Source organism: Catharus ustulatus, chromosome 2 (assembly GCF_009819885.2).
Source record: "Catharus ustulatus isolate bCatUst1 chromosome 2, bCatUst1.pri.v2, whole genome shotgun sequence".
NCBI classification, from domain to species: Eukaryota; Metazoa; Chordata; class Aves; order Passeriformes; family Turdidae; genus Catharus; species Catharus ustulatus.
In genome coordinates, this window is record NC_046222.1 from 118882409 (window position 1) to 118896120 (window position 13712).

At 41.6% G+C, this 13712-nt stretch overlaps 1 protein-coding gene and 1 long non-coding RNA gene across 2 annotated transcripts in view; one reads left to right on the forward strand and one right to left on the reverse strand.

Moving 5' to 3' along the window:
• The window catches only part of TRAPPC10 (trafficking protein particle complex subunit 10), a 36934-nt gene extending 27171 nt beyond the window's left edge, over window positions 1-9763 (reverse strand). The window contains exons 1-2 of the mRNA XM_033052326.2: window positions 9594-9763; window positions 348-429 (exon numbers count right to left, since the gene is read on the reverse strand). Coding sequence (XP_032908217.1) covers window positions 348-429; window positions 9594-9672 — 161 coding nt within the window. The 5' untranslated portion in view covers window positions 9673-9763. The remainder of the gene's footprint in view (window positions 1-347; window positions 430-9593) is intronic.
• Window positions 9764-9853: 90 nt separating this feature from the next.
• On the forward strand, window positions 9854-10853 carry LOC117010455. Its single transcript, XR_004420677.1, has 2 exons — window positions 9854-10431; window positions 10543-10853. It is a non-coding gene; the product is annotated as an uncharacterized LOC117010455 (long non-coding RNA).
• Window positions 10854-13712: the final 2859 nt, after the last annotated feature.

The window sequence follows — 13712 nt, forward strand, 5'->3', positions numbered from 1 at the left end:
TTCCATATGAATTCTACCTGTATTCTCATTGAGAAGAAAGTATATCATTTTCAGAACACAGCTGCCATAGTACATCAAAGCACACCAAGACAAACCCACAAACCACAAAATCAAGAAGAGAAACACAGCATTACTATCATTTTTCCTTAGGCAAAGTTGAAGGGTTGAAAAGATCATCCTGAAGTGCACAAGGTTCACTTTGATTATCCAATTTCTCCAATTTCTTCAAATCAGTTTCTCTGTTTGACTCAATTTATGGTAAGAGCTCCTCAGAACACAACAAATACACATTTACCCAAGTCAAAACCAGACACTGAAACAAATCACAGGATAAAATGCAAATTTACCTCCTCCATTCCATGGGTTCTCTAGGAAGCTGCTGAGAAAGTGTAGGATACAAGGAAGTAAATAAATTCTGATCTCCAGCACCTAAAAAGTGAAAGGCGTTAATATATTAGCATGTGCAAATTATAGAATATATATTAATATGCTATTCTACTAATGGTTTGCTGTTATTAAAAACATTTCATTTTGTCTGCTATGTGGAAATTGGAGTCCAGCACTGAACTAGATTTTTTTAAATCACTTTCATGACCTAATACAACACTTTAAAGCAGACATTTAATACATACACAGTTATAAACTTCCTATTAGGATTTTCCACAGAGCTACATAATCCATATACCAAAGAGAGTATCATAAAGCTGGTCCAACTCCAAAAACAAAACAAGCAGCAACTTAGCTGGAGTCATTGGTTTGAAGGGAGAAAAAAAAAAAGCATATTTAAAAATACTCCAGAATAGAGTGAGTAGAGAGTGGTTCCCATCCTTCTGTAGCTGTGCCTATGCTGAGAAAATTTGGTTCAGCACATGTTCATTGTTTACTGGATGTGATTCCTCTCTCCTCATTTTCTGGGGCTGTTGTTAATACAAAACACCTCCCTGACTACCACACTGCTCTTCAGAAACATGAGGCCTGGTAACACAGTACAGGTCTCAAACAGCTACATTAAATACACCACCACTGCAGGAGCTACTTCTGTACAAGTCAGAACAAAATGTAGTGTCTATGACAAGGAAAAAATATATAACCAGTAACCTTTCAACAAAAAATCTTAAATTCTTTTAGGTACAGGGAGGATATGGCAAGGACATTTATTAAGATTTTAACAGCCTTATAGGCAGTTCTGCTATTTCTTGGTGGTTTTCCTTTTGATAATCATTCTGCACACCAGAACAAGATCTTCTCACCTTCCTGTGGAACTGGAAGGTGCAGGTGAAGTACCCGACATCCTTTCTTCTCCCTCCCCCAGTCTCACATACACACAAAGCCAGGCATTGCCTCCACCTTCCTTAGCATTCTTCACTTCATCTTAGAAATCCTTTTCTAGTCCACTCTCCTTTCCCCAGTTTTCTCATATATGTAATTATTCTCACACACAGTATTTTGATTACCAGCACTAGCACAATTCTATAACCACACAATAAAATACATGAAAAAATCAAAGTTTAGAAGTCCGATTAAATGCAAGAACAAGCAAAAACAGCTCTTCTGATGCCTGATCACATTAGCTGTTATTCAACAATGCAATTTCATCAATAGCTACAAAACAAAACAAAAACAATTAGTACTTTAGCCCTATTTCTCCAGCAAAGTACTTTATGCTTGATCCTTCACCTTCATCCCAACTGAATTAAGTGTACCATACCAAATGCTATTTAAGACCACAAACAAATGTCCTGAATAAATACTAAACCCAGCATTAGTCATATTGTTAATGCTGGTTTATACCAAGTTACACCTCTGTGAGCCAAGCCCAGAACAATCTATTGATTTGCAACTCATTACTGCCCACAGAGAGTGAAACATGGCTTAGTGACTTAGCAGCAGCAGCACGATGACCACATCAAAATGAGAGTCTGGGAGCTCGAAGCCTGCTGGAAAGAACAAGCCACATATTTTATCTCTGGAGCATAGCAAAGTATTTTTTTCTACACTGCACCTAAAAGTTCAATGTATGCCACAAAAATGCTCCAGAATTCAACATCTTAAGTAAAAAGGACTGCTACTGAATACAGAGGAACTAAAGGATAATGTGTAAGCACCCTGCTATTCCAGACAGCCACATCACATTATCAGCTTAAAACGGGTATATTCTTTTTAAAACCAGTCAGCTTTTCCTCCTGCATTGGTTTTGAGGGCATATCAAATACACACAAGAATGTGTTTTATGATCAAGGCAACACAGCCTTCTAGGATTAAAAGAAAAGTGAGAACACAGAATTCACAGAATTGCAATGTGAAATACACTGGCTGTCTTTGAACACAGACCAAAGCTGCTACCACATATTTCCAACTCCCAAAGGGCTCCAACATTTCAGGTTCTGCTCATCTGGACCCTGTACCTACTGTAATCAGCACGTTTGAGCTGATCAAGCCAAGAACACTAAAAGTGAAGTTATCAGCAGGCAACACCAGCACAGCACTGACACAGGACCAACACTGAGACCAGTAAGTACAGCAAGTAATTCTAAGGGCTGTCACACTGGCAAGACACACAATAAACTGTGAACTGGGTGCTGCTGCTGAGCTGCAGGGAAGGAGGGGAGCACCTCACAGCAAGAAGGCAAGAGCACGACCTGCACAAATAACAGAACACAAAGTCCCAAAGGATCACTATTTCTGGAGTGGTGTTGAGCAAGATTCCTACAACTCAAAAGGCCTCAAGCATGGCACAAGTCTCTTTTCCTTCTCTATGTATATTCCTCTCATGCCTTAGTAGCTGGGGTATCTATGATCTATTTTCCAAAATACTAAAAAAAAAAGGAAAAATAAAGAATAAATAAAGGAGAAAATACAAACACCACCACTACAGAATTTTTGCTTGTATCTGACCGAATTCTATGAATTTAATTCTATGAATTTAGTATGAAACATTCCAAAACCCCAAGTAACCCTGGAATTCAAGCCCAAGAAGTCTGCACAAAAGTCTGAGAATTGCTTCAAAGATTTTGTTGTAGGATTTTTTGTGAGTTGGTGAGGAGGTTGTTCTGAGTTGTAAAAAAAAAAAAAAAAAAAAAAAAAAAAAAAAAAAAAAAAAAAAGATGGTGACTCAATGGTATCGCAGCAAATTCATTTCAGTGGATTGGTCTCACACCAAACCCCAACCCAAACCATTCTATGGCTGTCTGTATCATCCTGTGGCTGTCACTAATGAGGTCAGAGTGTAAATGATTATCAGACACAATTGAAAAGGCCAAGGAAAGATGTGCATACATGGGAAGAAAAAGCAATTCCGGAATCCTATAATAATTAAAATCAAGAAACCTTCTAGAGAAGGGTTTTCATCTTTCAGAACCTACAGGCAAATAAGACCAAAATATCCCATAGAGATGATAACTAGGCAGTAACACTAGAGTCTGATAACCTCTTGGAGCACCTACCTCAGCTTTTAAACTAAGTATGTCTGACTTAATGTGCTCCCCATCTGGATGTCAACAGACACCCCACAAATACAGAAAGAGCACAGTAACTCCTTCAGTGATACCACACCAAGCACAGACTGCTTCTGCACATGAAGTGATAGCACACAACAGCTGAAAGCAGTAATGTTCAAGTGATACAAGTCAAAAAGAAATGCCCAGGAGAAAGAGAAGAACAAAGCACCTGTTTCCTTTCTTTCCACATGACAAAGTTCAGAAGGTAGGGCCTTTGGCACTTATCTAAACACTCCATGTGCTGTGGGTGGAGAGAGAGCAGCCCTGAGGAGAAGGAACTGGGGCTGTTGATTGAGGAGCTCAGCATGGCCAGCCCACGTGTACTGACAGCCCAGAAAGCCAAAAGTGTCCTGGGCTGCATCCAAAGCACCATGAGCAGCAGGGAAGGGGGGGATTCTGCCCCTCTGCCCTGCCCAGGTGAGACCCCACCTGCAGAGCTGCCTCCAGCTCCGGGGTCCCCAACGTGAGAATGACATAAACCAGTTGGAATGGGACCAGGAAAGGGACACAAAGGTGCTCAGAGTGCTGGGGCACCTCTGCTATGGAGAGAGGCTGAGAGCTGAGGCCTTAGAGCCCCTTCCACTACAGGTACTCCAAGAGAGCTGGAGAGGGACTTTGTACAAGGGCCTGGAGTGGCAGGGCAAGGGGCAATGGCTTTAAACTGGAAGAGGGCAGATTTATACATCAGGAAGAAATTATTCCCTGAGAGGGTGGTGAGGCCCTGGCACAGGGTGCCCAGAGAAGCTGTGGCTGCCCCTTCCCTGGAAGTGTCCAAGGCCAGGCTGGATCATGCTTGGAGCAGCCTGGACAGTGGAAGGTGTCTCTGTCCATGGCAGGGGTTTGGAAGTGGATGATCCTTAAAGTCTTTTCCAATCCCAAGAATTCTGTGATTCTTTCTTCCTGTCTTTCTTCCTGACATTTTGGTAAATCAAATCAGTGCAGCCTTCCTCCCGTCCCTCCTTCCCTATCTAGGACATTTGTTCTATCTAAATTTGTACAGGAACAATGAAAAAAACAGAATGACCACCTAACTACAGCTTCCAAAGGGAACATGTACTTTTTGTAGCAGCTAATACCAAAGAACCATATAATACTGACATTCTTTAGGTGCATGCCTGCCTAAAACCCACCAAAATCTCCAATAATCTGTGTTTTTCCTAACATTTTCCAAACTTCTTAGATGCTTAGAGGCTTTGTCACTATAGTATCTAAATATGCCACAGTGACATTTTTTTCCTAACCCACTAACTACACAAGCAGTTTAAAACAAAAACTCCTGAGGTCAGATGACTAAAGAAGACAAATATTTTCCTTTGATACCAATGACAAGCCCAGTCAACTAAGATAAAAGGCTTTGAATACCTTTAAAAGAACACAGAGCCAAGACTACACTTAAGTGTAGTTTTGTTTGGGTTTTATCCCCAAGTGTCACTCACAGCTAACCCTTCTGACCCCACTTATTTTTCCACCAGTAAAAAGTTCTACTATGAATCTCTTTTCTTAAATCACTAGCCTGTAAGAAGTGGATCTACCTGAAGTTTTGGTAAGGTTTTTATATTTACATCTTTTAAAGGTCCTCTTCTCTCTCAACTGAAATTCATATTCAAAAGAGGTCTAAAAACCAAAACACAACACAGCTAAATTTCTATATAAAAAGCATAGCTGATTAACTAGAAGAAAATCCTTTCAGCAAAACTTTACTGCTGCACTTCTAAATCTGTAAAACAGGTTAACAAGTATATGCCACTTCCTCTCATTACATATGTGATCAAATATTTAAGCACAGAATAATGTATTGACTACACAACAGTGCTGACTTACAAGGCAGGAGTTCTGGTTGAGAACAGGGAGAATGCATTTATAGGATAGAGTTGTTAAATGCTCTCACTAGCAGCAAATCATTCTAATCACTTGGGCTACATCCTGCTTCTTGCTGGCATTTTTTTATTACATCTATCTACTAGTAACAGAACAACTTTTGAATCAAGCTCCCCTAGTCTCAGAACAATATTCTTAACTGCAAGTATTTATTTTCAACACAAAAAGATGCAAAATTCTTCATTTCCTACCCCTTACTTTTACTAACCTTTCTGTTCCTGCTGTAGACAATTGCAAACATTTTCTATTCTTTTTTCCTTTCTATTTTCTATTCTTTCTATTCTAAGCTTTTGCTGATGGTTTTTCTGCTGCTGTATCACAGTACATTCTGAACAAGGACCAGATAAAAATAATGCATGCCATTCTCTTCAAAGATTATATATAAAGTCCATTGTGCTAAAACAGATTATTGACAGTGAGAGCAAACATGCAAACACACAATATAAACAGACAGTAGACAATATCAACAGACACTAAGAGCTGATAATGGAATATTCCTCAACTGCATGAAGATAATTATAAAAGAACAGCTTGTCAGGAAAGCTCTGAAAAACCTATTAATTACTTCATTTAGCAGAATTGCCTTTAGTCTTCAGCCTTCTCTTCATATTGATAGAGCTAATAATTTAAGTGCAAATCAGCTACATAAGGATGAGTTCTTGGGTTGATATATATGTGCAACAACATTATATTGAAGCTCCAAAGACTTCCTCAAAGTTTCAAATAGGATTCCTGAGAAAGAAGCAACAATGGGTTTCCCAGGAAAGCAATCTGCACCGGTTTAGAGATTTTGTAAAGTCAACACTGTACAGAAACTACTCAAGTTCAAGATGTTTGATGCAAACACTCAACTTGTCTCTGCAAAAAAAACCCAAAAAAAATTAATGATGCTAAAAATAATCCTTCCACAGCAGTGAGAAAGCTGTAAGATGACTCAAAACACTTTGTAAGCTTACCAGGTCTGGTAGCAATGCAGATAAATTGCTACAAACTTGAGTTGAGAGTTTTCAAAGTAAGGTTGAGAGTTTTCAGAGAGAGCAGAACCACAGCTGGACAGTGAAACTCCCCAGTGCCTTTGCAATCCCGAAGACTGACAGTGTGAAAAATATCAAATTAATTTGGAATTGAGTCATCAGGGCACTCAGTCCTACCTGACAAGACTGATTTAACACTCAGGGGTGCTGCCATACTGAGAAAAGAGAAAAGCATTAAAGAACAGCAGATTTCTGTGAATATACTGCTTTTCCCACATTTGGAAAATATGGTTGTCTGTATGCCTAGGGAAAGAGTCTCCAGAAGTTTGTCATGCCTTGCCCAATCCTATGAATCTAAAAACTCTCAGTTAAAACTACTGGTGTTTCCAGTGATGCAAATACAATAAAAAAGGCTACATCACCTATACACAGCTTCTGAGGGAAAAATAACCAAGCTACAGCATGAACATGAAAAAAGTACTGACAAAAACTGCGTCAAGCAACCAGCATCAGATGTCCCAGACAGGTGGAACCTGCCATTTTTTCCACAGGCCAAAGCCTGTACACAGAGTGCTGAATTCAGGGTTGTGCCAATATAGCAAATAACTACTGTTACAATACAAAGTCATAGGTTTGAAAGCATAACTCTCTTTACCAAAGAAACATTCCTTTCAGAGCACTGTCAAATTTATTTCAAGTAGGTAAAACCATTTGTTTATAAAACAACTCTGGTATGCATAGTGTTGAAAAGAAGTTTCACTACGAACAAAATCCCTCTTCAGTTCTCTCTTATTAAGAACAAACCCTAAAAGTTAACAGGAGTTATTTCATGATGCAGGAGTTTCCCTGACAGAGATTAATCTAAATCTTGTAGCAAAAGGAAATACTTAAGTTCTGAAAAGCACCCTCACTTAACCTTCACTCTTGCTTCATATAATCAGAACCTAGGCATCCCTCAGAGGTCTGTTTATCCCCCACCTGCACCTCCTGGGTGGGACACTTATCCCAGACAACTCCAACTGCCTGAAACTGGAACCACAGACAAAAGATAAACTGTGTTTGTTGAGCAGTTCCCAACACCATGGCTTTTAACGTCTTTTGCAACAAACCAACACCAAGTCAATTCTTTCCCTGGAAGGCCAAGCCTCAGCTCTCTGTAAACCTCTGGCAATATAATGCTTAGAGGAGCTTTCCTTCAAGTAAGTCATTACTGGTGAATGCACTTATTTGAAACGCTACAGTCTCTAAGTACTCCACTCCTCTGAACAGAGAGGAAACTTAAGCAGTTACAATAAAATGCATTCCCCACTGAAATCAAATGTTTTGGTTTAAAATGTACTAAGTCACCCTCACTACATTCACCAGAGAGGTAATCTCTGAGCATTTTTGCTGAAATAACTTAACTACTGAATGAGGCTGTCTCAGACCAAGCCACTCTAGTCCATACCAGTAAATATACTAAAGTTGTGCTTGGCCAGAGCACTAGGAATGAGTCCCTTGGTCCAGGAGTGAGGCATACAAATTACATGTAATGTTCACCTCTTATCTCATTTTTAAGTCTGCAGCTGCCATACTGGATGGGGATAAGAACAAAACATTTTACAACCACAATGTATGCTCACTCACCACACAAAAGTAATATTGTTTTCAATATCAGACAACTGGGCTTGATTGAAATCTGGTTAAATTCTGTGTTTGGAATTTTGAAAATCTCCTTGTGCAAAGAGACCAGAGTTCTACTAACAAAAAACCTAAGATTTTACCCTGAGGTAAAACTTTGTGCACTTCAACAGACTAAAATGTCATTTTTCAAATAAGACCTGCACCACCAAGTCCCACTGCCACACACATGGAGATTCTCCAATTCTGAACACACATAAAGCCAGAAAATCTAAAAAGCAAGCCCCCACAGCCTGAACAGTAGCATTAACACCAGCAAACTATATCCTCCAGATGTTTCTGACAAACATTTTTCTGATTTTAAATCTGAAGTGAAATGGATTTCAAAATTCTTGAAATAGGTGAGTAGAGAAGATTCAGTACAGATCCTGTTCACTTCAGCTTATGAACTGCATTCAAAAAAAGGAAAAAAGTTTAAGGCAGAAAAAAGCACATTTGTAAAATAGTCTGGAGAAAATATATACACACAGAATTCCACAATTACACAGCTACAAGGTTATAGATGGATATTTTTTCTAAGGTCTAAGACCTTAATCACCAATAAATGCTTGCTCAATAAAAGGACAACAAAGAACTGTGAAACAAGTTTCTATTTCACAGGCACATAAAGCATTCCCAGTGTTCTAGTGATAAAGTGCAAATATGTATTTTGTTACATCATCAGTAGAGATCCTTCTGACTGAGATCAGCCACTGGCTACCTTTTGTTGAAAAAGAAAAAGCAGAATACTCTATGCTGATCTCATTCACTTTACCTTTTTATTAACAGCATTATGGATGTAGTTAGAACAAAAAAGATTATTCCAGTTAGAAGGAACCTACCAGGATCATCTGGTCCAACTACATGACCACTTCAGGGCTAAGCAAAAGTTGCAGCATGTTAAGGGCATTGTCCAAGCATTTCCTAGGCACTGACACACTTGGGACAGACTGTGACACCTCCCTAAGGAGCCTCTTGCAGTGCTTGACCCCTCTCCCGTTAAAGAAATGCCTCCTAATGCCCAGCCTAGTCCACGTGTTTGTTTTAAGTGAACTTTGACTGCACCCTTCTGTATCTGTAAGAGCAGAGGGGCTCAGGTTTTACATCAGGACCACCTGCCTGTCTCTGGTACCTGACAGAACTGAAGCACCAGATCCCGTTTCACTAAAGCGTCTCAGGGATGGAGCCAAAGCACAGCAGTTAAATTAAAATGTCAGTGGGAACGCATCAGTGGGATCGCCGCAGAGGATGAAACTTCTCTTAGCACCACCACAGCCACACAAAGCTCGCTGGCAGGAAGTTTGGGGTTCACGATTTATTCTCACATTTCACCCTCTTCCCCTAAACACCTCTGAGCACGACATTCGGTTTGTTATTCACTACAGAAACAACCCCAAGTTTGCCCACTGCCATTAGAAAGGGAGGAAAGCAGTGAAGAGGCAAACCCCGCCATCAGATCCCCCTCGCAGGCTCCCTGTTCCCCAGCCGGAGCTGCGGGAGCCCCCCCAGATGCAGCCACCCCCTGCTGCCTCCCCCCGGGCCCTCAGGGGGCACCGGCCGGACCCCCGGCCCCGGGGACACTCACAGGTCACGATGGGCTTGTTCTCCATGGTGTAGATCACGGGGGGCTTCTCCCTGCCCTCCTCCTCCTCGGCGGGGTCCATGAGCGGGCGGGGTCGTCAGCCCCGGCTCCCCCGCCCGCCCGGCGCCATGGAAACACGGCCGGGGGCTGGGCCGGACCGGGCCGGGCCGGGGGTGCTGCTGCCGCTGCCGCCCCCCCCCCCCGCCTCCCCCCACCCCCTTCCCCGCGTCCCCGCAGCGCCGCTCCGGAGGGGAAGGCGGGCGGGAGAGGCTCATCCGCTTCCTGGATCACCGGGCAGGCATTACCGCTTCCGGGGAGCGCCGGGCCGGGGAACCCGGAAAAGGGGAATGCGGCCGGCAGGGAGGGAAGGGAGGGAGGAAAAAAGGGAGGGAAGCGCGGCCCGGGGGTCCCGGACTGAGGCCCCTCCAGCCGCGGGGACCCGGGCGGGGCTGTCCCTGAGGGAGGGCCCTGGGGGTCGAAACCCTGAGGGTCGGAGCCCCCCGGGAAGTGATCGGTGAGATCGGCGCGAACGGGGAATCTCGGAGTGCTGAGGGCTGCAGATCGCTCAGGCCATCCCCCTGCCCAGGCAGGGCCACCCAGAGCAGTGACACAGAACACCCAGGTGGGTCTGGAATGTCTCCAGACAGCGAGACTCCACGCCCTTTTGGGCAGCTGTTCCAGAGCTCTGCCACCCTCCATGGAAAGAAGTTCCTCCTTGTGTTGAGGTGAAACTTCTCGTGTTTTGGTTGATGTCCACTGCTCCTTGTCCTGTCGCTGGACCCCACTGAAGAGTCTGGCACCATCCTCTGGGCACCCTCCTGGGAGATATTTATATGGATGGGTGAGATCCCTTCTCAGCCTTCTCTAGGCTAAACAAGCCCACCTCCCGCGGGCTCTCCTCATAAAAAAAAAAGTTCTTTATTCAAATGAATCTTATTTGAATTCTTTGCAGGACTTCTGTGAGGCTTTGGTGAACCTGATGGGCAGCTGCCCAGTGTGTCATTCCCATGGCTGTTCCCGGCTAGTTCAGTGGGAGTAAGTGCATTAAGGATCATACTTTCCACTGACTTCAAATATAAGTGAATACGGCCCTTGAAGTTTAATGGTTTATAATGAAGGGTTTTTAATGCATGGAGATAATAACACCCCATTACACTTCTGTTGGTAATTAGTGGTATTAGATCCATAAAATTGACCCTTGCTTTACTTTAGACTGAGATGCTATTCCTTTCTTTTAAATAAAATTACTGTTCACTTTGGTCATTTGCAGTTTCTTCAGAGTCAAAAATCCTAAATTTATATGGTTTACTGTCTCAAATGAAAGTAAGATCTGTAAGAGCATATTGAAAGTAGCCTACCACAAGGGGTGAAAAATGGAAAACACTGCACACATGTGTAAAACCAAATGTAACCCCAGGTAGGACTATAAGTAATCTGTGAATTAATCATAACTCTTTTTTGCACAGTGACATTGTGCTCAGGCAGTTTTGGGTGTTCAAATATTTACAGAAGTCAATTTGTTTAGAATATTCTTTCAGTAAAACTTTAACCCTTTTTTTCTGAACTTAAAATGTTGATTAAAAAATAATTACAGCATCCTTGTAACATATTTTATCCCTTAGTACTGCAGAATACTCCCAGTTTTATCTCTGCCAGTTTCCTGTGGGGATTATTGGTTGTTTCATATTTTAATATTTTCACCAACATCTGCACAGAAATTCACTTTCACCTTGGTTGTAACAAAGCTTGTTTCCTTGGCACAGTCAGACTATAAGAGTCTTATACAGCACTATAAAATGTTTTACCTGATTTTCAGGTTTAGGTGAGCAGCTGGACACAAACATTTTTTAGTGCTGTGAGAGTCAAGATGTCATGGTACAATTTTATTTCAAAAATTCAGCACTTAAACACTGTTTTACAGTATAAGTGATAAGTATATGGCAAAAATTATTTACTGAAACAGAAAAGAAAAAACACTCTTTATGCACTTATAAAAAATTAGAAGTTCTTCCCAGTAAGCTCCAAAGTAACTAATTTTGTGCATCTGTCAAATGGTCCTGAAAAGCACAGGTAGGGAAACAGGTAAACCCAAGTCAAATAGATTGATCCATTTTTCTCAGAGATTAGAGCTAAGAACAGTAAATTCATTTGGATTAACATTTTAATCACTATGGATTTTGATAAACAATTCAATTTCCTCTCTGGTTTTTATGTTGCAGTATAGTTGTTTCTATTAAAAACAAACATAAAAACACTTTTTGACCCCTAAAAACAACCAACCACAAGAAAACCCTGTTCTAGCCCTGCTTGCTGTTTTTGATAGCAAGTGAAGCAAATACATCTCCATTTGTGCTTTTTTCCTAAACCATCTTCTCCTTCCCAAAAAACAAGACAGACTCATTATTATAGGCAAGATGAAAGAAAACAAATTTTCATTGTGTCTCAGGTGTTTAATTGATGAAAATACTTGAAAGTCAGTTTGACAGGGAAGTGATGGAAAAGTAGATCTTTTGTAGCAGACTGCACAGAGGAAAAAAATCAAGCATTTGGAAACTGACAGTGTGCTTTTACCTTACATTTTGAAATGAATGGATTAAATTTTCCTTCTGGGGAGAATGTGGGAAATGGAAAAAGGGACCACTTGAAGGGCAACTGGAATTTTCCTTTTCTTCTTGCTTTTACACCAACTAAAATACTCTGTCCCTACTAGAAATCATTACATGTCTTAAGAGAATATTCATTTTGTATCCACAAAACATAATCATTACAGACACCAGCCCACAGTGGTGCTACAGTTCACTCCAATTTTTCAACCTCACATGCATGGCAAGATAAAATTTAATTCTTTCCTACCAATCAGTCTCTTTAGCCAAGCAAATTCCCTTCACCATTTCAGATTGCTGGGTATCAGGTGCCTAAAACTTTCCTGTTGGCACATTAGCAGGGCAGAATTATGCCTGCTCTTTGAATGAGGAGGAGCTGAATTTAAGGTGGTTCATGGCCAGGCAGAGCCTGTACAAGTGCCTTTACATATCAGCATTATCATTTCTATTCCAGCCACAGGCTTAGTGCCCAAGTAGGTCACCTCTGGATGGAGCTTGACTTTGAAGCACAGCATAAAGGAGCAGATTAATCTAGGAGGCATCTGTATGACTGGATGGAAAGACTGCATGGATATTACCAAACCAGGAAGAGTTTCCTGGTTGCCAACTCTGTGCATCTCATTTCCATGTGGATTTCAGGTCAGTGTGGACAGAAGGGCACAACAGCCTTTCTTTTCATCCCTGCTCCACAGCCTGGCTTCTGCACAGAGCAGAGGTGTGCTGATTGAGCAGCCCATAGCACACACCATCCACACTCTGGGGTGGATGTTTACAGGAACAGGGCTCTAGCAGGAAAAACAACCTCAGAAAAATAGACTCTCTCTAAAACAAGGCACAAAAACTCACTGTATTTCCACACTCACTTGGTTTAACTGCACTTCATCAACTGTTTCATCAGCTGGAGCTAGTCTCTCTTCTTCCAACTTTCACTTTGTCTGTGCAGCTTCATCACTTCTCCCTCAGTTCACAGCTTCTCTCTGCAATAGGATTTATAAGTTACCATACAGAACTCAACATTTTCTCCTGTCAAAATTTTGCACAGTTGTTCTTCTGTGATGTATCTTCTAATTGATGACTTAGAGATTTGTACACCCAATAGCCACCAGGCAGTCCCAGCAGTACTGGCTGGCTGGGTTTGGGTAAGGTAAGAAACTTCATGTGCAGTTTCTGTGGCTTTTGGGAACTCTCCCTCCTCCTAGAGGAGGAATGAAGTCTGACTTGAAATGTGGGAATGGTTTCAGAGGAAGAAACTGGTTTCAGAGGTGCTGTTTGTCTATATTGTGTGGTGGTTCATGTAAACAAAGGGTTAAAGTTCTCATTGTCCTATTTTGTCATATTTTATATGCACAAACCCAGTGGCACACGTGTCAGGCAGAGGAAGTCAGCATATCCCACACCTTTTTCTGCTCCTGAGTTTCCATTTCCTTCTTTTTCCTTTGCTCCTCTTCTGTTCCTGGTTTGCTTAAATGATGTGCTCTGCAAAGCAAGACAAGAAATTTCATTGTAAAATACTTGGCAC